This window comes from Chinchilla lanigera, unplaced genomic scaffold, assembly GCF_000276665.1.
Source record: "Chinchilla lanigera isolate Chin_1 unplaced genomic scaffold, ChiLan1.0 scaffold00019, whole genome shotgun sequence".
Taxonomy (NCBI): domain Eukaryota; kingdom Metazoa; phylum Chordata; class Mammalia; order Rodentia; family Chinchillidae; genus Chinchilla; species Chinchilla lanigera.
This window is the reverse complement of record NW_004955420.1, coordinates 2,951,434-2,975,058: the sequence shown is the minus strand read 5'-3', so window position 1 is coordinate 2,975,058 and position 23,625 is coordinate 2,951,434. Positions and strand designations below refer to the sequence as shown.

General features: G+C 36.8%; 1 protein-coding gene across 1 annotated transcript in view; it reads left to right on the top strand.

Annotated features, from left to right (window-relative positions):
• The window catches only part of Spata16 (spermatogenesis associated 16), a 223,398-nt gene that overhangs the window by 159,119 nt on the left and 40,654 nt on the right, over positions 1–23,625 (top strand). Inside the window, exon 6 of the mRNA XM_005383016.2 lies at positions 16,834–16,981. Coding sequence (XP_005383073.1) covers positions 16,834–16,981 — 148 coding nt within the window. The remainder of the gene's footprint in view (positions 1–16,833; positions 16,982–23,625) is intronic.

Sequence of the window (23,625 nt, the reverse complement as noted above, 5' to 3'; positions counted from 1 at the left end):
AAAGAAAGAAAGAAAGAAAGAAAGAAAGAAAGAAAGAAAGAAAGAAAGAAAGAAAACAGCTCCAGAATGTTATTGTCATATAGTGCCTCAATAAACTACATGGAGGTCATTCAAGTTTAAAACTTTTCCAAGTCAGTGCATCCAGACTCCTTTTAAGACAATGAATAATTTTCCTCTTTGCTTTTAAATTATATTGCCATTCATACTCATTTACGAAGTATTTATTGAATGACTATGTGCCAGGAACCATGCTCTGTGTTGAGGTTACAGTATTGAACAAATTAAGCATTGCTGTGTCCTCAAGAAGCACACAGAGTGTCCTTTCTCATCCACAGTTTCACTTTCTTCAGTTTTAGTTTCACATGATCAACAGTGACCTGAAAATACACATGGAAAATTCCAGAAATAAACTATTCATAAATTTTAAATTGCATGCCTTCTGAGTAGCATGATGAAATATTCAGCCACCCCCCTCTGCTCCATCTAAGTAATTCCCTTGTAATTGTTGACACACTGCCTCAACTTGAGAAGTTTAGAAGCTTAACTAAGCAACTCAGCAATTCCACATCTTAGGGTGTAGAGGATCCATCCTAGGGCAGGTAGCCTGCATACACTATAAAAGAGGAGAAGAAGCATTCTGTCTTCCTCCACCATGAACTGTTGCTCCTCTGTCATGCCTTCCTGCCTTGGAGTCAGCTGATCACGGACTGAAACCCCTACAAACTGTGAGCTAAATAAACCTTTCCTCCCTTAATTTTGGAAAAGGGATGTCCTAGTTACTTTTCTCTTTGCTGGGACAAAATACCTGAAATCCAATGTATCTGCGCTATATATGCTACCTACCTATTACTCACTTAGTAGCATTCTTGGTTTTCTTATGAACTGCAATAGCACTCCAGTGCTTGTGTTCAAGTGATGTTTAGCAATGGCCCCAAAGCATAAAAGTAGTGATTCTGGCAATCTTGAATGCCAGAGGAAAGTTGTAAGATGCTTCCTTTAAGTGAAAAGGTAAAAAGTACAATAGGATATTTTGAGAAAGAGAGAAGCCAAATTCATGAAATCTTTATGATATTGTTATAATTGCTTTATTATTGTTACTGTTAGTCTGTTATGCTCCCTAATTAATATATAGAGCTTTATCATAGCTATATACATAGAGGAAAAAAAGCCAGTCGGTATATGGTTAGGTACTATCTGCAGTTTAAGGAATCCACTGGGGGTCTTGTAAGAGGTCAAATGTGTTTCACCACAAAATATTTATCAGGAAGAACTACTGAACTGTAATGCAGCTAAATTATCTACTACTTTTTGTTAAACTTTATTCCATGGTACTATCAAAATACATCACAAATAACAACTCAAAAATTATTTTTAAACCTGTTAACCACATTAAATATTGATTTGATATGAAATTCAAACCAATAATGTCTGATATGAAAATATTTGGCCAGCATTGTTTTGTAGTTAAACTCAGTGATCATGCAAGAAATGTTAATTATCCTGATTTGCTCGTTATGCATTGTGTGCATGTATCAAATTATCATACTGCACCTATACCCAATAAAGATGTACAATTATTATGTGTTGATTAAAATTTATATGCATCTGTATATGCAAGGGATGTTCTAATATACAGTGATTACTTAAATTTTAAAAATGTATTCCAACAAAAACCACATTGTCATTAATCCTCATCAAAAGTATTCCTCCTAACTTCCAACACACTTATACCATCATTCGTGCCACTTTCTGAAGCAGTTCTAGACGTTTTGATTCATAAGTGTCTTTACGAGGTGCAATCAAAATTGCAGTGAACAGTGCTACAAAAGTGATCCAGGGGAAGGGGAGGCTTGTAAAAGCATTGCATGCCCTCGTCCACCTTATTCACGGGACCGGGCAGAATATGACTTGTGGCTCTTCTTCCAAGTCAAAACGACCATGAATGGCAAACATTTTGAATCAATTCAGGGCTCCAGTTCAGCCACCACAGAGCAACTAATGACATAAAAGAGAACTTTGAGAACACTTTGGAAGATGGCAAGGACAGCAAATGTGTTTGAAATGAGTATTTGGAGGGGAATTAGCAGCAATTCTTCTGAAATATTTTTAATTTAAACACAGCATTATTTTCCCATCACACTTGATGTGTGTATGTATAAAATATAAATATACTGTGTGTGTATATATAGATATATCTATATCTAGATAGATAGATAGATAGATAGATACTCATATATTCGTGAAGAGGATCTGGTAGGTTATAGATCAAGCAAGTCACAGTAGTTAGCCTTGAAAAACAAACATAAATATTTCTCGATAACTGTGTACTGTCTTTAAAATTAAAAATAATAAAAAGAGAGAAAAATAAACTGAGTAATTATGAATTCAGTGGATGGCCCTTTGTGTGTGCATGCATGTGTTTTAAGTTCACAAATGTAGGCAAGCTTCACGCCTCAGTTAAGACTGGGATGCCCTTGAACATTTGGCGACTATTCCAGAGTTACAAGCAACTTTAGGCTCATGGTTTCTGTGCTATGGGAGCCTCTGTGCAATCCCCAGGTTTTGGACATTAGTTTCTTCTTTCCTACATGACAGTCACCACAGCAGCCAACTAATAGATGTCTCTGCATCAAACAGAGACCAATGCAGGGTAACTTAACACTGAGCATATGTTGAACGTTTAGGCTAAGAATAAAGACTAATTTCTTCTCTCCTATTCTTTCTGGTTTTTTTCTTAACATTGCAAAGTCATCTTGATATTTGTCATTTTCTGGGTGAAAACCTATATCTCAACCTCAGAATAAAAATAATATCTTCAACCTGAAATTACAGGCAAACTAAGGTCAAAAAACCAAAAACATTTGTTATTATTTCACAAAACACCTACATTTTCTGGAGAAGAAAAATGTGTTTTCTCTAAAGATTGGCTTCTGTGTGGAAAAGTTTTCCAGAGAGAAAAACAAAATAGAAATACTATATGAGAATTTCTCTTAATAGCCTATATTTTTACTCCATTTACTTATTTATTTATCTATTTATTTGTCTCTTTCAGATAGAGAGTTTATAAAATACTTGGACAAGAAATGTCCAAAATTTGGGGCTGGGGATTTAGCTCAGCGGCAAAAGCTCCTGCCTGGCAAGCGCAAGGTCGTGAGTTCGGTTCCCGGTACCGGAGAAAAACCAAAAAAAAAAAAAAAAGAAAAAAGAAAAAAAAGAAATGCCTCAGCACAGGCCCTACAGAGATTAGAATGCGTATAATTTGAGAAACACAAAAGCACTTACTCAAAAATGTTTCCCCAGTCAACTACCATGTATCAAGTTGAAATCCCCACTATTTGCCAATGAGTTTCTAATCAGTCTCAGCTCCTACGCAAAATAAATTTTATGTGGAAATACTTGATTCAGTGGTGGGCGACTTCTGAATACCACTGCGAAAACCAGTTGGCTTGGGACTTCTTAGTTTCCTTTGAAAAGTGAAAGCAAGCATCCTGAAGTAAAAGGAAAAGTAAGCTCTGGTGCAGAACGTTGACATAATGAGCTAGATGACAGGGTATGTGGGCCAAGCAGAAGGACCCTAAGAAAGCATGGATATCTGTACTTAATTTTTGAAACAAAGGAAGCAAAAGGAAGCAGACAGCATTAAGCAGTAGTAAAAGATAAGGCCTGAGATTTAGAAGATGAACTTCTAGTTCCAATAGTACAACCGCATCTTGAATGAGTCACTTCATTTGTGTATGAATCAGCTACTACTATAATAATGTACAATAATCCACTCTGAAACTCAGTGGCTTATGTTGATAAGCAGGTTGGTCTAGGTTCAACCAACAGAGGCCAGTCCTGGTTAGGCTTGGCTCCAAACTGCAGATGGGCCAAGTGTTCCTCATGTAGTTCCTCCTCCTTCCAGCAAAGGTTACCTGCTATATGTTTCTCTTATGACAAAAGGTAGGGTGATAAGAAATCAAGCTTTCCTATGTAACCCTATTTTAAACCTCTGCTCATCTCATGCTCTCTACATTACCGTGGCCAAAGCAGGCCACAGGATCAAGCCCGAGGGCAAAGGGTATGTTCTTCTGCCCACAGCAAAGCTGTGAAAGAAGCATGGATATGATATTGCTGTAGGGAGGGGACAAATGAAGACCAACAATTCAATATACCACCAGGGCTCTAAGTCTCGGGTTCTGCTTCTCCGTGATGAAAAGCTGGCCTCAGTCAGTAGTTCCTAAACGCTGGTCTCATGTCTCACTTCCCTAGAGTCATTTTGGGAAACATTTCAAATATTAGATCCCCAGGGTGGGCTGGGGTCCTGAATACTGTATTGTTTCCTACTGCCCTACCTCTCACCAAGTGAGTCTACGTGCGGTACCTGGACTGGATATCTGTAAGGTTATTTCAAATTTTTCAAATTAACGACCAACTTATCCTACAATACAGTTTACCTGGTGTTGCCCTAAGTGCAACAAGAGAGTATCGTGTGCCCCGCACATGTGACGCCACCTACACGACAGTGAGACTAACATAACCTCTAGAGTGAGACTCTCCCCTCCATCTGTCCTGATGTGGTTAACCTGCAATAAGTTAGGCATCCTCTGCTTCCCCCTGTTAAAGGCTCCTGGCCATCTCACCCTCTTCTCCATGTCAGGTTTCCCTGCCCGCCTCTTGGCCCCAACACAAATTCCTTAGCTGTTTCAGTATCCTTTCCTTGCATTCAGTGTCACCTCTGGATGACATAGGCTTTGTGATATTTTTAAGGCACTGCCTGCAAAGAGACTTGTCTATTAATATAGGCAATATTAAAATTCCCATTTTATAAAGTCCCATATTTTTCAATTAGAAGACAGGTTAAAGAGAAAGTCCAAATTGTAAAGAGAGCTTCCCTTTCAGGGTCTTGGTAAAAGATAAATGTAGAAATGAATTTCTCATCTAATTATTCACTCCTGTTTATATATTCTTTAATGATATGTTTCCATGGTTACCAGCGTTGTTAAATGCTGCCAGTGTTTCGTTTTGCTTTGATGCTATTTGAGGTAGAATGCCAGGAGGAGAGGATCACTTTTAAATGAAAGATGTAATTGAGGCATGTATTTGATCCAAGGTTGAGTGTTCCTAGGAGGGAGATAGTGACCGTGACATGATTTCAGGTTGTATAATTTCGTGTGGTTCTTCTCTTGATGTTCTGTGAGCGTGTTCCTGGCATTAGGTGGGAAGGAAGAAGGGAAGTGAGGAAGAAGTGGGTGGGAGAGAAAAGGGAGGGTGGCCCATTAGCATCTACAAATTCACGTTTGCACTTCAGTAGCGTAATATATTTGATTTAGCCCAATTGTCAAGGAGGCGAAGCTGATTTTTATGCTTCCTTCTCCTCCCTTTTCAACCTCACATGTACATGCCAAGACCTAATGCCATCTTCCAAAACTAAGTCGAATATTCAATTAGTTCACCTCAGTATGAATTTCAACAACATCTGCAGATGTTGTTTACCTTTGAACCCCTAATTCTCACTGCAAAATAAATGGCTTCGGCCCCTGCTAAGGTATGTCAGGCATAGAAACCGTACAAGAATTTGCCGGTGCCTCTGAATGCGCCCTGCAGGGGGCAGCATAGTTCACTCTACTTGTACATCGACCCTCCAGCAAATTCAAACTCCTTAGAAAATATGGTATCATACAAAGAAAGATTCATTCTCAGCCACTGCTGAACAATATTTACTTTGTGCTTTTCTTTTAAAAATATTTCTTTTTTAAACGATACTGGTTTGGTTTTACATTAGTTATCAGTAGGTGATGGAGACGCCCAATCCACAAATATAGTCAACTATTTTTTTCTCTTTCTTTCTTTCCTTTTTTTCCCCCTGTCCTTGGAAAAGCTTTTTTTGGCTCCTGATGGCTTTTAAGGGAACAAAATAGTCACCTCTAAATTTCTTTTCATTTTCTCTCATTTGAAAATGATATATGTTTTAAAGATTTAAGGCAATTTGGGCTTTCTTTTTCTTGAACAAATTTAAGTCTAACAACTTGATTCACAGGATTCCTGTGGTTCTTCCAGTAGGTTGTCATAAGGTTATTTTGTTTACATAAAGACCTTGCCTTCCAGTTTAAATTTATGAACATGCTCTCGTCTTTGTTTTTGTTTGCCTCTGAAAATCAAAAATTGTTATGAGCATAACCAAATTTGGTGGTTTTTTGGTTATGCTTTATATTTCCCATAGATTTTTACGGGTTATTGATTTACAAGCTTGCAGAAAAATTGAGGTCACTTTTTTAGCTGTTGGAGATGTAGAATAACTACTCCATGAAATCAGGAAATTTTTTAAGCTGCGTTCACCCAAGTATAAGAGAATCTGTAAAACTAAAAGCTTCTAATGTTTTTATTTATGTACAGCTATCTTTTCAGCAGTATTGAACACCAATTAAAAATAAATTTTCCTCTTTCCTGGAATTCATATGGTTGCATTTTCCTCACTAATTTTTGAAGGCTTCCTATTCTATCTACCTAGGTTGAATAATTTTCTTTCTCATGATAACTTCCCCTCTTCCAAATAATGATATCCTAACACTTCAAATGTCAGAATTTAACATATGGCGTGATTTAACTTTTCTCAGGATCATAAAGTAAACGTTAAGCTAACCTACTTTTATCCAAGCAATCAAAGGTGACACTATGTGTAATGCAGTTTAAACTAGGAGTCAACAATCTATGAGGGACGACAAATGCCAAAAAACCCTGGCCGGATTATTTTAACCCCAAACCTAAAAAGATAAGATGCACCGTAATTAGTATTCAGGTCTTCATTTCACTCACCTTTCATTCTTCATCAAGTGGAGGTTGGTCTGCTATAACATTCGTAATATGAGACAAATCAGGGATATAACCAGGGACTGGACATAGAAAACTTAGATTATTAGACTAGCATGTTTCTTGAACATAGCACTTTACTTCATTTCACTTAATATCACTTGAAGTCATGGTTTGTTCTTGTTGTTACAAAATACATGGAAACTCATACATGAGTGTACATACATATATAAATATATATTTTTGACTAAACTATTGCATTGCTTGCAAATATGATTATCCCCCTCTAAGCCATCTTGCTTGTGACATGATGAAGCCTTATATGTATAGGAGTTTACCTACCCCAAACAACTTCTTGGCAAGTGTTAACTTTTAAAATATAGGGTCCTCAGGGAAGAGGAGATTAACTGCAGGCAAATGTAGAAGGATAAAGATGTCTGGTTGTCAGGCAAAGCTGAAACTTGAGGGAGAAAGAACTTGTGAAGAGTTCAGAGCATATCAAAGACAAAATGAGCCATAGTTGCATGATGAACCATCCCTCTTACTGAACTCCAGGTACACTGTCCTCCCCCCTTGATCTGTATGCCACCAAATGTGCTGTCCCATGGGAAGCACTTCCAAGATGTACTGTGCCCTTGTTGGGTGGTTGTACTAGAAACTTCCTCTTGCCAGAGATTCACCTTCTGTCCTCTAAAACTCTATGCAAGAACTCTTCATATGCAAGATCTAATCATAGTATTTGAGGTCTGCTATCATAGTAGACCTCATTTATGAGTCTGTGTAGTTTAATGGCTCAGGGCATGGGGCTCTGATTGAGATTTTTTTTTAAAAGGCTTAGAATCCCAGCTGATGAAATAGTTGTATGTTATAGAATAGCATGTTATAAAGATTAAGTTGTCTCACATGTAAAATGGGACAGTAATACCTGTTTTTCATGTTCTTTTAACAAATGAAAAGGATTTATCCACAGCACTTAGGGAAAGCACAACGAACACCCATGCAACTAATAAATTACTTCTGTAGATTTGTCCATGTGCTAAATGAAGCCCACATAGGTAAAGCCCAAGAGCGCACTGCTATCTAATGACAGAAATTTAGTCCATGAACCTACATCTTGTCTCCAGGTTAAACATCTTCGTATCCTTTCAACTTCTCCAATACACATTTTTGAGTGGTATCCCTGGCTTTTCCACTGAAAGTTAACTCACACAATAAACCAAGAGATAAACAGGTGCTGGGTAGAAAAGGTAGTACAAGACTGGGAACCGAGTCACCTGACGCTGCTATTATTTGGCTATGTGCACTGCTGTATCTTTATCTCAAAACCAACAATCAAGAAATATATTTTTAAAAAACACAGGCAAGGACACAAATCCCTAACTTCATAAAACTAAATGAAATGTGAAATAAAATAAACAAAGAAGAGTCTCAAACTCTGTTGACATTTATCCCTAAGCACAGAGGCTCAAGCTCATTAGTAATACCCAACTGTCCTTATGAAACAATCGCAGGTAAGGTGGCTATTTATCCCTGTGATACTGTTCAGTGATTCATTTGAAGTCATCAAGAATAAAAGCTCTTTGGCGTCCTAAAGAGTCTGGATGTTGCTGAAACCCACACTTGTAACTCAGAGTTTCTATCAGCTGGTGTGTCCCTAATGTGCAAGTTGAAAATTATTCAAGGTCTTTAGAACAAGAACATAATTTAAATTCTATTTATAGATTATATGTATTTTGCCACTGAATAAGCTCAACAAACTTAAGAGTATTAGAACTCAAGCTCCCCTACCATGAGGCCTTTCATTTAATTTTTGTAAGTTTTTCTCTTTGAGATGGGCACGCAAGTTGGTAGTGTATCTAAATCTAATGGGAAACCAATAGGAAACTCCCCACAAGAATATAATGCAAACATATGCTAATGAAAAATATAACGCAAACATGTGCTAATGAAAAATAAAAGCCAAAAAAAAAAAGAAAGAACAGTCTTACTTGTAACCAGCAGGTGTAAATCTGAATATTCTATTTCATATTACAATTGTTTTGCAGAGGATCTTGATCTGGTTATATTTTAATGTGGTCCACTTGTTACTGTTAGTGTTGGAGTGAAATTCTAGCTGTCCTGGAGACAGGAATAAGATACAATAGAAAAAGAAAATAAGAAATTAATGTTTGATCTTTTTCTTCCAAGAACTTGCAATCTAACAGGAGAGTGAAAAATTGTTCAGATTAGGAGAAAATACTTACTTAGGAAACTTAACATCTCCTCTTACTGCCATCTCTAACTTTGTGACCTTGGATGAACCCCCAGAACTCACAGAGTCTCACTTCCCTTAATTATAAAGTCTAGCAGTTAGGCAATGATATTAATAACCTTCCATTTCTTTAGTTTTGTGTTGAAAGAACATAGAATAAAATTGTTCTACAAAATATAAATGATTATAAATGCAATGCTGGACCAATTTTAGGTTTTAATTGAAATGTAATTCATAATCAAATCTCTAACTCTAGTCCTAACCAGACTCATTAGGGTAGATATTTACACATACAAATTTATATGTTGATATATGCACATATACATACTCTAAAATTCTACAGCACTTACACTGAAAAATTAAAATAAATCAAAACATTGTAGAATTTAAAACATTTATTATGAGTTTTATTTTGGGGGTTTTTGTTTTGTTTTGTTTTTGTTATTGTTTTGTTTTGCTTTGCTTTTGCTTTTGTTTTTGTGTTTGTGTTTGTTTTTTTCCATTACCAGGAATTGAACTCACAACCTTGTGCTTGCCAGGCAGGCGCTGTGCTCCTGAGCTAAACTCCCAGCCCCCTATGACTTTTAAATAAGAAGAATTGCAAAATAAAGAATTTAAAGAGCTATATAAAAAATCTGTTTACCTTGGTACAAATAACCTGGTCATATAATCTTTAGTGATTTCCAGACAAAGCAAATAAAACTTAAATATCTCACTTAAAATTCATGAAGATATCCATAACTTTCACATCACCGAGCTGACAGACATACTGGCGAAGCTGCAAATACTCCCTTACATTAGAAAAATATAAACTATGAATGTTACAAAAAAGATCTCCCATAAAGACAAACTAATATTTCAGAGTTAAAATGTAACCCCTGAGATGGAGGCAAACAATCCATTATTACATCATCAGAAAAATATCTATTCTGGCAACTGCATAAATAAAAGAGTGAATGGAAAGTCTCATAGTAAGATATTTAGATACAGCAAGATAGAGTAATTCTCAAGGTAAGATATTTGGAAAAATCTGCTTTTACAGTCTCAAGAAACATATTCTGACTTAAACCAATATTTATTTATAGGAATTAAATTTGAAAAATACTGCTTACAAAATTTTATCCTCCCATTTTCTACAAAATTATAACCATCTTTCAACATTTTATCATTATTAATATAATTGCAAAGGATTACAGTAGTCACTAAAGACTAAAAGTATCCATCTCAATCAGTTACAGTTTCAAGTAAATTTCTCTTGAACTTAATAACATTTACACTGAAAATAAAATAACATAACCATAAATAATATGAAACCACTAGCATCACTTATCTGAATGGATTTTATTAGGGTTAAAGAAAATAGCACAAATAAAAGCATTTATCACAATGCTTTTTTTCTTTACTCTTCTACAATATGTATGGCTTACTAGATAAAAATGGATTATGAGAGAGATTCACATTTCCATTTATTATTAATTGATATATTACATATTTGGATAGACTAATTGATGCAACACAAAACACCAAAATTTCAGTAATTAAAAACACTAAAATTTTATTTCTCATTCACAATGGAGTTCAATGTAGTAGGTGTGTTGATTGGTTCTCCTACTATTAGGGCTTATATCTAGTTGTCCTCTCAAAGCTTCATGAGCTCATAGGTGAGGCTGTCAGGAGGTGATTGGATTATGGGATTTATAGCTGATGTTATTAAGAGGTGGAATCTGATCAGGAGAGGCGGATCACTGGGGGTGTGGCCTAGGCCTATCTCTTCCCAACTCCTCTCCTGATCTCTCTCTGCTTTCTGCTGCCATACCATGAACTGTTCCTCCTGTGCCATGACCCTCTACCATGCTGCTCTGCCTGGATCCAGGCAACTATGGACTGAAACCTCTACAAACTGTGAGCCAAATAAACCTTTCCTCCTTCCAAAGGGTGTTGGTATTGTGTCTCATCGATGAGGAAGTAGTTTAAGACCCGTGTTCTCCTACAATCAGCAACTGGGGATCCCATACAGCTTTTATCACATAGTTCCATCTTTCCCCACATCCTGGGAACCCTCTTTCTTCAAGCAGATGATAAAGAAAGAAAGCAGATCATACTAAGTAGGGTTTCTAGGCAAGACCTAGAAAAAGTTAACATCACTCATGCCCACACTCCATCAGCCCAGGTTAGCAACAAGCACAAGAATCTGGAAAATCCCAGTCAGGTACCTAGAAAGTAAAATTACAATTTTCAAGACAGAAAGTGAAATATTAGAGACTAATTGTAAATGCTATAAAACTTAAACTTGTATATCCTCACAAAGTTCCTTTTGTTTCCCCCAAATCTCAGCAAATTAGGCTCAAAAATTCCTCAATTTCCTTCCAGCTACTCTTTCAAGTAACTCAGTTGACTGTGTTTGTGGCCAACCTCTAATACTGAAAACAATGAAGAAAACAATGGATAATACCCTATAATAATTTGATTACTTTTTCTAATTAGAAATTACATCATTTCCATTTACTGAACCACTATCTCTGGGCACATTTTTAAAAAGTTACACTTTCTCCAAACTTCCAGCCAAAGAGTAGGGAAAAAATTACATAATACCACCATGCTGAAAATGTTTGAAGTTTAGAGCTTCTGCCAACTTTATTCTTTATTTGAAAACTTTTTAAAAATTACCAGGAAAAATCAACCCTCTTGGTTTAAAACAGGGATCCTGAACATTTCCTTCTTGCTTGCTAGTCATCTGTTCCTTCTACTTTTACTACTCTTCCTTTACCCTTGGGGACTATTGTCTTCTTTCTCTCCCATAATCTCTCCCATACAATTATCCTAGGAAAGTTTATTTCTTAAGGTGGGGAGCATATCTCTTTACTTAGCTAACATACAAGGAGAAATTATTATGTTATTGTTTGTAGAGGAAATGAGCTGCCTACATACATTCTTGGCTTTTTTAATTCTAATATAAGCTTTAAAACTTGATCAGTGTAAGGACCACAAATATAGACACCTAATTTCAAAGCTTTTATATGAGTACCAGTAGAGGAAACATACTTAATAGCAGTGTACATTTAACACCAGGGCACATATACCATTGTTTTCCCTGTTCTCTACACACATGCAACAATTAGAGACATCAGAAAAACTCATATATTAGCCAAGTGATTTGATTGCAGAAAATTTGTGTCACATCAAAAAATAACCTAAAAAAGCTATCTCTAGTTTTAGTACAGCTTATTTTTTTTACAAGCGTTAATTCCTCATTTCATCTCTTCCTTTATTTTCAAAATCAAGTTAAAAAAAGTATCTGATCATAAAAAGTAAGTTAAAATATATACTGTATATTACAATATCTATAATTTCAAAATATAGTAGTTATTAAAAATCCATAAATATTATTTTCAGTTTTCACATATTAAACACACTTCTCAAAAAAAGATGTACAGATGACCAATGGGCAAAAATGAAGAGAATGAAAAATGTGCATCATCACTAGTCATTATAGAAAAGTGAATCAAAACAATCATGAGATGTCACTTCACTCCATAAGAATGGCTATCCTCAGAAAGACAGAAGACAAGTACCAGTAGCTGATATAGAGAAAAGAGAACCCTCGCACACTATTAGTATGGTTGTAAATTAAGACAGCCATTCTGGAGAAGAGTATAGAGGTTTCTCAAAACATTAAAAACAGAACTACCATGGGACCCAAGAACCACGCCACTGAGTATATTGCCACAGGAAATGAAATCAGTATGTTGAAGAGACATCTGCACTTCTATTGAACTAGTCAGCTTTTAGTTGCTGGAGCAAAAGTATCTGATACAACTTCAAGGAGAGGTTTTTGTCTATGGTCATCTGGCAGAAAACCATAGCAAATGGAAGCTGCCTAACTCATAGCATTGCAGAAGCAGAGAGGAAGGGAAAAACCAGAGAGGAAGGGAACAGGGACCCAATGCTGTTCCAAAGCTACGTCCCCATCAAGTAAGTATGCTTTACTGATTCCCAAGCATCTCACAAACCAGTCAAGCTGACAATCAAGATTAACCATCACACCCATTTTTATCGCACCACTATTAACAGTGCCCATGGAATGGAAGCAATGGAAGTGTCCATCAGTTAATGAATGGATAAGGAAGGTGTAGTGGATATACCCAATGGCGTACTATTCAAGCATTATAAAAAATGAAATATTGTCTTAAACATGGATGAAACTGGAGACTGTTATGTTAAGTAAAAGACAAGAGCTGGATGACCCCACTCATATCCGGACTATTAAAAAGGTTTACCTCATAGAAATTGAAAGTAGAATGATCATTACTAGAAAATGAAAAGACACTTCCAGATAGGCTAGGGAAAGGCTCATCAATGGATACCAAGTTGCAGTTAGATAAAAGTAAGAAATTCTAGTGTGCTATTGTGGTTTTTGTACTGAATATTTTAAAAAGCCGGAAGAAAGGATATTGAACGATTTTACTATAAAAAACTGATGGAAGTTTGAGGCAACACATAACTTTAAACTGAACAAGCATCACGTAGTACTCCATCAATTATGAACACTTCTGCTTTTATGCACCCATTTAAAAATAAATTTAAGTTACCAAATTACTATCATCACAAAATAAAAATCTGATATTTTTATCTGTAGCCAAAATGGTCAAAAAACCCTCTATTTTAATAAAATGCAGAGACTATATTGTTTCCTAGGTTGCTTCATTACTGAGCTATTCAATCATGTATCAACAGTGCTGAAACAGATATAGTAATATTCTGTTCCTTTACAAGAACAATGTGAGACAGGATCAAAGACTCAAAACTACGTCTAGAAAAAAACAAAAAAGACATACAAACATTCATTTTTTTTCCAGATCTTGTAACAGGGTATTCTGTAACCTCTTTTCCCCTATGTGTTATGATATTTCTTCTTGCTACTATAGTAATTTCCTCTGAGAAATCATCTTCATGGAGAATTCAATTTTTATTCATGCATTACATGTGCACGTTATTCACCTACTTCCTTACACATCAGGATGGAGAGAAGAAACCACAAAAGAACCATGGCTCCTGGTTCTCAGGACAGAGAGGGAGCCAGCTGCCCAGCACATATTTTCCTGAGTGGAGAGCCCCTCGAAGGCCTTAATGCACTGCCTGAGCACTAAGCCAAGGAAGCGTAGCGCGCTTGCACCGAGCTGATCAAGCTGCCGTGTGAAAACCACACTTCTGCCTCTTGTAAGAGAGTGGCGCAGGCTCTCGGGCATGAGCCTTGCCATCCCAGCTGCGAGAGAGCTTAGCAAAGCTACCCTTCCTGCAGTCACCTCACCTGCCAGCAGTTGGAAAAGAACTGGGATGCAGGGAATGCTTTCTCGCAGCCCGGCCTGACAGGGATGCTGCTAATGTCTTTCTGGAAGCAAACTGAAGGACTAAATACTATCACGAAGCTCTTCATCAAGAATTTAAGACAAAACGCTCTCCACCAAGAGATTCAGAGAGACCAACAGAAAAGCTTTTTAGATGTTAGACACTGTTATGGGCTCGGTTCAGTCCGCTCCCCTCAAAATGTGTACCCTGAGTACTGACTCTCTGTGCCTCGGAATAAGACCATGTTTGGAGACAGTTCTTTACAAAAGCAACCAAGTTAAAATGAGGTCTTTATGGTGGGCTCTAACCCGATATAACTGGTGCCTTTGGAAGAGTTAGGACGTAGCAACACACACCTCATGGAAACAAGGGAGAAGACAGCTGCGTACCCACCAGGGACAGGGTATAAGAAACCACCTCTGCAGACTATGTTGATCTCGGACTTTTAACCTCCAAAACTGTGAGAAAATAAATTTCTGTTGGTTATGCCACTCAGTCCGTGGTACTCTTTTATGGCAGCCCTAACAAGTGAGTACAAGAACCCAGAGCCTAAAGAGCTGATAAAGTCAGATCTCGCCCTCAAAACTAAGGCCTGGACCAGCTTTCCTCTTCAGTGTATCACTCCCCTGGCTCACTCGCTTGCCGTCCCAGAACTGGTTCCAGCAGTGAACATATGTAAGCACCACACTAGAGGAGCTATTTCTTCTTCTCTGTCTAAAGGAGATTTATTTTTGGTGAAGGACTGGTACCTGGTGCCTGAACACCATATGTGAGCTTTTAATCTGCACCTCTGAATCCAAACTTGCTGCCTCCATTGTTCTTGCTAGCCTTCCAAAGTTGGCATCGAGTCTCTGCAACCAGATCCCACTACAAATTCACAGCCTGTTGCTAACTATCTGAATGCTGGCTCTGCATTTGGCCTCACAATTCTATTCTTCATTCTCTTTCAGTTCCTTGAACTTAGAAAGGACAGTGTAACAGGCAATGTAAGTTCTGTCATCCATACCTCAGAAAATCATTGATGCTGGACCTAGTGGTGCACCTCTGTAATCTCAGCACTCTGGGAGGCCGAGGCAGGAGGATCAGTTCTAGTGTAATCTCAGCAATGTATCTACCTTGTGAGATCCAGGGCTCAGGATGTAGTTCAGCATGAAAACCCTGGATGTCATCCTCGGAACCATGAAAGAAGAACGAACAGGAAGAGGAGGAGCAAGAGGCAGAGGAAAAGGGAGGGGGAGGGGAAGTAAAGAAACTACTGAAATTCATTCAGAAATTTGCTCTACACTAATTTTGTATAATTTTCTAATGTTAGTCTCAGAGAAAAGAGGACCCTTCGGACCCCCAAATCTTATACAGATGTTTTTATAGATAACAGGTGATCATAGAAGACTTTTGAAGTCACTGAGAAATAGAGAAGGCAATAAATAAGTTAAATTGGCAACTCCTCATTGCCTTTGACCTCAAAAGTAAATGTTTGCAAGATATTATGCTAATAATAATGTAAATTGTTGTCTGATAAATTTTTTTCTCTATTAAAAAACTCAAATTTTTTTTCTTATGGGTTGAATGCGCACTTTTTTTCTTATGGATTGTTGGTACTCTTAGTTGTCAGGGAAATTTTTTATTCTAATAAATAAACACAGATTTTTAACAGATATTATTTTTTACCATTTTCAGAAAAAGGAAATAAATATAGACACACTTTATTCAGCATCCAATCCTTGTTAGAAGGGAAAGTTTCAGAAAAAGAATAAATTCTTTTCAAAACTTTACATAACTTTCTTTTTTGGTCTGTTCCAAATAGCAATCAATGGTCTATTTCAAACAGGAAGCTCAGGTCAATGGCAGGGTTTTACCAAGCATGGTACATGACCCAGTATAATTTAAAGACATTCTAAAAAAGCTGAATACATCTTAACTGTTACTTGTGATCTGGAGGGAAGGGAAGTTTGCTGGGAAGAAGCTGAGACAGGATCTTATTCCAAAAAGATTTCCCAGGGTTGCCATGATTTTTACAGAAGATACTTAAATTTAGGAAGTTCAAAAGGGATATTTAAAGAAAACAGTTTTTTCATAAGTTGCCCACCAGTTTGTTAATCTGTTAATCAGCAAACTAAATATAACATTGGACTTAGAATTTGATTTTTTAAATTAACTAAAAATATTACACCTTGAAAAATAGAATTTTATTTTTGTCTCAAAATAAGTTCAGTGTAGCAGTGCCTATTTACAAACTCTCTTCACTTAATTGGATTTCATAGTATGAAATGGTATTTCCAGAACTAATTAAAATTTTATTCTAATGAATATTTAAAACCAAAACATGTTATCTTTGCAGTACAGTATATAGATTTTTAAATCATCCAAAAATGTAATAATAGTGTTTTACATTCTCAAAAAGTCATATATTGTTATTGATGGCAAATAAGTTGTTTGCTTCCTCTCAGGCTATGATTGAAGAAGCCATCACCAGAACGGACTCTTTCTCAGTTATGTACACCCCATTTGCAACGAAAATAAGCGCTGATAAAGTAGAAAAAGTGAAAGAAGTGTTCACAAACACTCATCCTTCCTATACCGAGTACATCTACACAGGTAAGATTCAATACCTGTGAGTTATCAGCTGATCCTTTATTTCCACTGAAATAAATACAGGCCTTTCGTGGTTGATTTGCCTGTTGTTTCTTTTGCAGGGTTATACTATTTGAATCTGATGAATAGGAATGAAATTATTTTTAGGGTTTTAAGTAAGACTAACTTTAGATGTACAATATTCCCTGTACCTTCACATTTCTATATTTTAAAGCAAAGGATAAAACAAGGATAAAGGATAGAAATCTAAGGTTTAAAACAAAAATGAAGGAAAGGGCTGTGGTAAATGACACCTTTCTCCACGTCCTTTATCAGTACAGTAGCAATGGTCTGAAGATGAATTTCTTCTCAGTGCCAATATTTCTACCTCCCTCTCACTATTGATCGCTCCTTCACAACTCTCTCTTTCCTAATAATTCTGAACCACTGGTATCCAGCTGAGACCTGGGTGGAAGAGTGCCATGGAGGACACACACTGATGTCCTTTTTTCCTCTTTTTGCCTGTAGAAGTAGCTAAATGAAGACCCACACAATGACTATCATCTTAAGAAAAATCTCAAATGCACACATCTAACAATTTCACAGCCTCTTATTAAGGTTGTATCATACTTTTTTCAAATCTTAGGAGGCTGAGTCATTGATTTATAGGATTAATAATATCTTCTGTAAATAATCACCTTTAAAGTATCAGGCACTTTATTTATTATGTCTTGTTACTCCTATAACTTATGAGGTAAAGTGATTTGCACTGGAAAAAGCAAACAGTTACAGGAAAAGACAACCAGTTTTCCCAAAGATGCACAGCAGGTTGGACATGGATTTGAACCCATGTCCTTGCCGTGGAGCTGCATGTGACAAAAGCATTAAATTTAGGTCCTATGGAGTCTTATATTTCTCCAGTATGTCTCAACTTATTCAGAGAGAAGATACTAAATAAATCCAGCTAGTGATGGATAACAAATCCCTAAGGAACAAAGGGAATTTGAGTACAGAGAAAGAAAAGAGAATATAAGTAGTAATGCATGTTATAATGACTGGTGATCATAATTTCCTTACTTCGAGTATTTCAGAAGAAAATAGATAAAAATTCCTCGGAACTCACAGTTTTACTAATTGCTGTAACTTTTTATTATTTTGCTAGGAGTGTTTAAGGATGCTTTTGTGAACGGGGCTCACTAGGAGAATCATCAAGAAATAACTCCAGTTCAGCTATCTCCATTTCTAGCCTCCAATCCACTGGTGGTGAAGGAGTCACTGAGATCACTAGTTTGCCAATTTTTCTTCTGGTAGAATGAGTTTAGTTATATTTAACCCACTTCAAAGAGAAGTCATGACGATTAATTAATGCTTAGGAAGCACTGTTGCTACTGAGAGTTTGAAAACAATAATAACATTAATGAGCCAGACTCATGTCTCCTGTAACTCCATCAAACCTGTTATCAAGATGAATTATGATCTGCTGGCAAGACAATTCACACTAAAGGATCTTATACTTTGGAAGGGAAGATAATTATAAGTTACTAATTATTGTTTCTATTATTTTATAATTAGCAATTGCTAGAGTATGACAGTGCGACATGAGAACCTAGAGGAAAGACACAGCTTCAGAGGGAGAATAGGAGGTAGAGAAAGCAGCCTAGAATTTAAATTGCACTGGGGCAGGTAAGGCTGTTTTCTCTATGGAAACTCTGCTTGGCACCAAGCTATTGAAGGGGTGACATTATTTGCCTCTGTTGTAAATAATGAAAGCATTTTCCCCAAATCACTTTCTGTGGTGAAGGTGAAAGAACTATGACTGACTATACGGGCAGTTTCAGAGGTGTGGTTTCTTCATTCCCAGGCACTTGAAGGTGACTGAGGGCAAAGAGCAGAGCAAGAGGGAAGCTTAAGTGTTTTCTTTACCGTCTGAACAGCTCTCCCAGGAGGAACACCTTGGATGAGGAGTTTACCCATCAAAGTTTCACTGGAGAAGCGAGTCATAAAAGGAGGTCAGAACTACGAGGGTCACTTTTTCTTGGACTTCTCAAAATTCAGGATTCTTCTTTGATCACCTTTGTAGTTTACTTAACAAATATTCATGCAGTCAGGGTAACTGTACAATGATACAGCAGATGTGTGCAAACATAAGACGCTCTATTGTTACAACACACTCCATGTAAAATGCGCACAAGTTCTTGCTCATTCAGCTCCAATGACTGAATAAATACTTTCCTCTGTGCAGTCAACTGCGTCCTCAAAAACACTCAGAATTTGTACACATACTCTTCTACCTCAGGTTCCCCCTTCCATAGACAGCTCCAGATGAATGCTCTCTTAAACACCTCTGTACCCACCCACTGAAAGATAATGAATATTTCAGCAAAGGTACCAGTACCTCTCAGGAGATAAAATACACTTACGAAGCAGGGCATGGTGGAGCATCCTGCAATTCCACCAGTATGGGAGGCTGCTGTGGGAGGACTGCAAGTTTAAGCCCTGCCCGAGCAACTTAGAAAAACCATGTCTCAGAACAAAAATACAAAAACAGCAATCTTGGATTCAATTGCCAATATCGGAAAGAAAGAAAGAAAGAAAGGAAGGAAGGAGGAAGGAAGGGAGGGAAGGAGGAGGGAAGGAAGGAAAGGAAGGAGGAGGGAACAAAGGAAAGAAGAAAGGAAGAGAAAGAAAGAAAGAAAGAAAGAAAGAAAGAAAGAAAGAAAGAAAGAAAGAAAGAAGAAAAAAGAAAATCACGAAGCTTTCATTGCATCAAGGGAAAAGGAGACTATATGTAAGAATGTCTAATTTATTCAAATCACATAAATAAACCCCCAACGGTCGAAGGTCATATATCTCAAATATCTTGGATGAGGAATTTGCCTATCAAAGTTTCACTGGAGAAATAGTTACTATCATTAAAACTTGGAGGCTACCACATTTAATTCTGCCAGTGCAGGCTGGCAAACCAACTTCCAACTCAGAGACTCTGCCCAAAGCCAGGTCACCTTCAACAGCTTGGTGAGGACTGAGTGCGTTGTTACCTGGTCATGTGACCATGCCCAAAGCCCAGCTGTGGCTGGCAGGAGCTGCGGGGATGAGCGAGAGGCCCCTATGCAGTGCTTGCTGTCTAGCCAGCCCACAGCTCGCAGTCTCTCTGTTAGGAATTTCCGCTTGAAAAACAGATGCTGAGGGGGAAAATTATAAAATTAATTCATTTTGAAATTTAGATCCAAATTTTAAAAATTTTTCATCATCATAAGCCAAGCAAATTAGAAATTAGCTGTGCAGTGATTTATCTTAAGACCCACTCACCCTCAGTATAGTTACTAAGATAGCCCTTATCATTTCTATCAGACCAAAGAAGGAAGATTAAAATTCAAATCTGCCTTGTAGGACACCTCAGATTTCATATGCGCAGGGACTTACTGTGCATTATTTTCTGTTTCAGGTTGTGGTGAGGCCCACCAAAATCTTAAAGTCATAATATAGTAGAGCTGTATTGTATTATGCTTCATGGAGAAAAAAATAATTGACTTTTTCATATTACAGCTATCCGTTTTTCTTATTTAAGGAAAAATCTACTTTGATTCATGCAGAGCAGTCAGGGAATATAAAACAAATAATAACTCACCAGCCACAAAATTATTATGTTTTCATTTATAAAGATTTTATTTGTGATTTTTATTCATATATTCTAGTAAAATAATGCAATTTTGCATAGTTCTTACTCTTGTATGGTTGTATTTTAATAATAATAAAGTAATACAATAAGCATTACCCATCTCCTCCTGATGAAAACATCAAGATTTATTTGCAAAATAAATAAATATTCAGTAATGGATCTGTGCTTAGCAATGTTTAATAGGAAAGTTTTCCAGATCAGATATCAATTACTTTAACACTTAGGTGGATAGAGTCATATTTTCTATCTCCAATGAAATTTAACTCCCAAGAGTAAATATGTATGTTCAGAGGAATAATATACTGTTTTAAAATAGACCTTTAAAATTGTTTTTCACTGAAATTTATAACCTTGTTCTTTTTCAGTCATCATTTAATACTAAGCATAATACATTCTTACATTTTCTAAACCCTGAAGTTAAAATTCCTCATTTTGTTCTTTTTTCTCTAAATTTTATGACTCTATCATGACCAAGAGTTTTCATCTTTGTAACTAGCTATCTCAAAGGAAAAGTTATGGAATGAAAGATTCAGCATCCCCAGGATTATTAGGAAAGTGTTACAACCAGGTTAGTTATGAAGAGGATAAATCAGTTTATATTTGTACCACAGAACTCTTTGTAGAATCAGACAGTCATTCCCACATTTTAAAAAAAAAAAAAATCCCTCACATATAGGGCTGAAATCTCTGCTCTTAAAACATTAAAATGCTGGTTTTCTCAGTGAAGTGTGCCATTCTCTGTGTTAAAATATCTAATGAAAGTAGGTACAGCAGTATCTAGCAGTCCACTTGTACTTTGAAGGTACAGATTATAGCACTGTTTCCTTCTGGTGTTCATCCTCTGTCTCTCCTGAATCTCACTGGGTCTCTGAAGGCTCCTATTCTGTTTTCTTATAGAATCCACCCAAATTCAATCAGTATTACTCTTAAAGAAACATCAGTCCGCGGCTGGGGATTTAGCTCAGCGGCACGGCGTCTGCCTGGCAAGCGCAAGGTCGTGAGTTCGATTCCCTGTACCAGAAAACAAACAAACAAACAAAGAAACATCAGTCAATAATCCACAAAGCAGTAGAAGTAATGTAAATCATACTGCAGTTTGTGGAGAACATCCAATGTGTTGAGGTAGGGAGGAGCACTTGGAATGGCCAAAAGCAGAAAACTGTTACAGATATTATATCTATACTGCTCAGTAAAACCTTGTGAAGTGCATACACACATAAATACACACACACATATCAGTGTCCCTCAAAGACACTTCTGACTGTTAAGTTCTCCAGATATACTCCCAAAAGTTATTATGGAGAGATGAGACCCTCCTGTATCAAAATTGTATCCTTTCCTGTTTCTCAGGTTATTAGCCATCACCAGTTGCCCCAATCTGCATAACAAAGCCCAGGGACCATTGCCAAAGAAGCATGGGAGTGATGAGGTGAATGCTCAGATGTTAACCTGAACCCCTTCCCATGCTGTCTAATGTAGGTACTCTATGATATTATATTTCATCACTAGGCACTGTAGTCTAACAAATCATGCAGCTGAGCATTCAAATCCCTGAAGACTGAATTCATAATCGTATAAAACCATAGTTGTACTTTCTTAATTTTAAATTAAATGTTTTTACCTTAAAGTCAATTTTGCACACAGTTAGAATTTTTATTTTATAGTGTTATCATGGTAAGAATTTATTTATCTAGATTTGCATATGTAGAATAAGAGTTCTGTTTATTTCTCCTGAAATACTTGGCTCAAAGTTCATCTCTGCCTGAAGAGCATGAGTGTTTTTTGATGACCTTGCAGTCCACAGATAATCATTGCACTTTACAGATAAAATAGAGCCCCATCCAACTTACTGTTTTTTGGTTTTGTTTTGTTTTCCTTTCATTTGTTTTCTTTTAAGAAAGAGTCTGATTATGAAACATCACACACATATTGGAATGTATTAAACAATGCTCAGGTTAACTAGTACTTCCGGATTGGAGGGTAGCGGAGAATAAATTCTGCACCCTAGCAATAGGGATGAGGTAGAGGTAATTAAGCCAGTCTCCCCACCAGTGATTAAGATCACTGTCATTAATTAAGGTCAATCCCATGACCATAGATGCAACAATCCTGAGTAAAATGTTAGTTATCTTGTTTACTAGTGATTAGCAGAAAGAACAAACTTTCACGAATAATTCTCTTTATGACAGCAAGGTAAGGCTGCTTTTACACTTGAAGACTGGCCAGTGTGATCCATGGTAGTGAGGCTGTCTTTATCACTTCCTGCTCCTCTCCATTAATGAGGTGCAGATCCTAGTCTCCACATTTAACTTCAGAGCCATTTGTTTCAGATCAGAAAATGCTCTAGAACACAGCAAAACCAAATGCTGAGATCACAACATTCAGTACATTTCCTCACATCTCCGTTAATAATTCTTCACCATCACATTACTTCTTTGATGCTTTTAGAAAGATCTACTATTCATATTTTTTCTAGGGGTTTCAGCTATATCCAGAAGAGTGGGCCTGAATGGTTCTGACATGACAAGAACCAGAAGCTTCTATTTTTTCATGTTGTAACGTTTCAAATTTATCAAAAGATATAAAGAATAACATAAGGAACACTTCCATAATTACCACCTCATTAAGAATTACAACTCTAAAAGTACAATTAAAATTCTCAAGGTTTTCCTGATCCTGACCTCCCTCCTGTCCTCCAGAGGTGTTCCCTATCATGAATTTAAGATCTATGGTACTTTATTTTCCTTGTGATAAAATTTACATAGGATAAAATTTACCCTTTTAGACACTTTGAAGTGTACAGCTCAGTGGCATCCAATATATTCTCACTGCTGTGCGACCATCATCACCAGGGTGACGTTTCCCAAACTTTTTCATCTGCGGCAACTGAAATGATTAAGCACTAACTCCTCACATCTCCCCTCTTCCCCAGCCCCTGACACTGTCCTTCTACTTTCTGTCTTTACGAATTTGACTGTTCTAGGTTCCT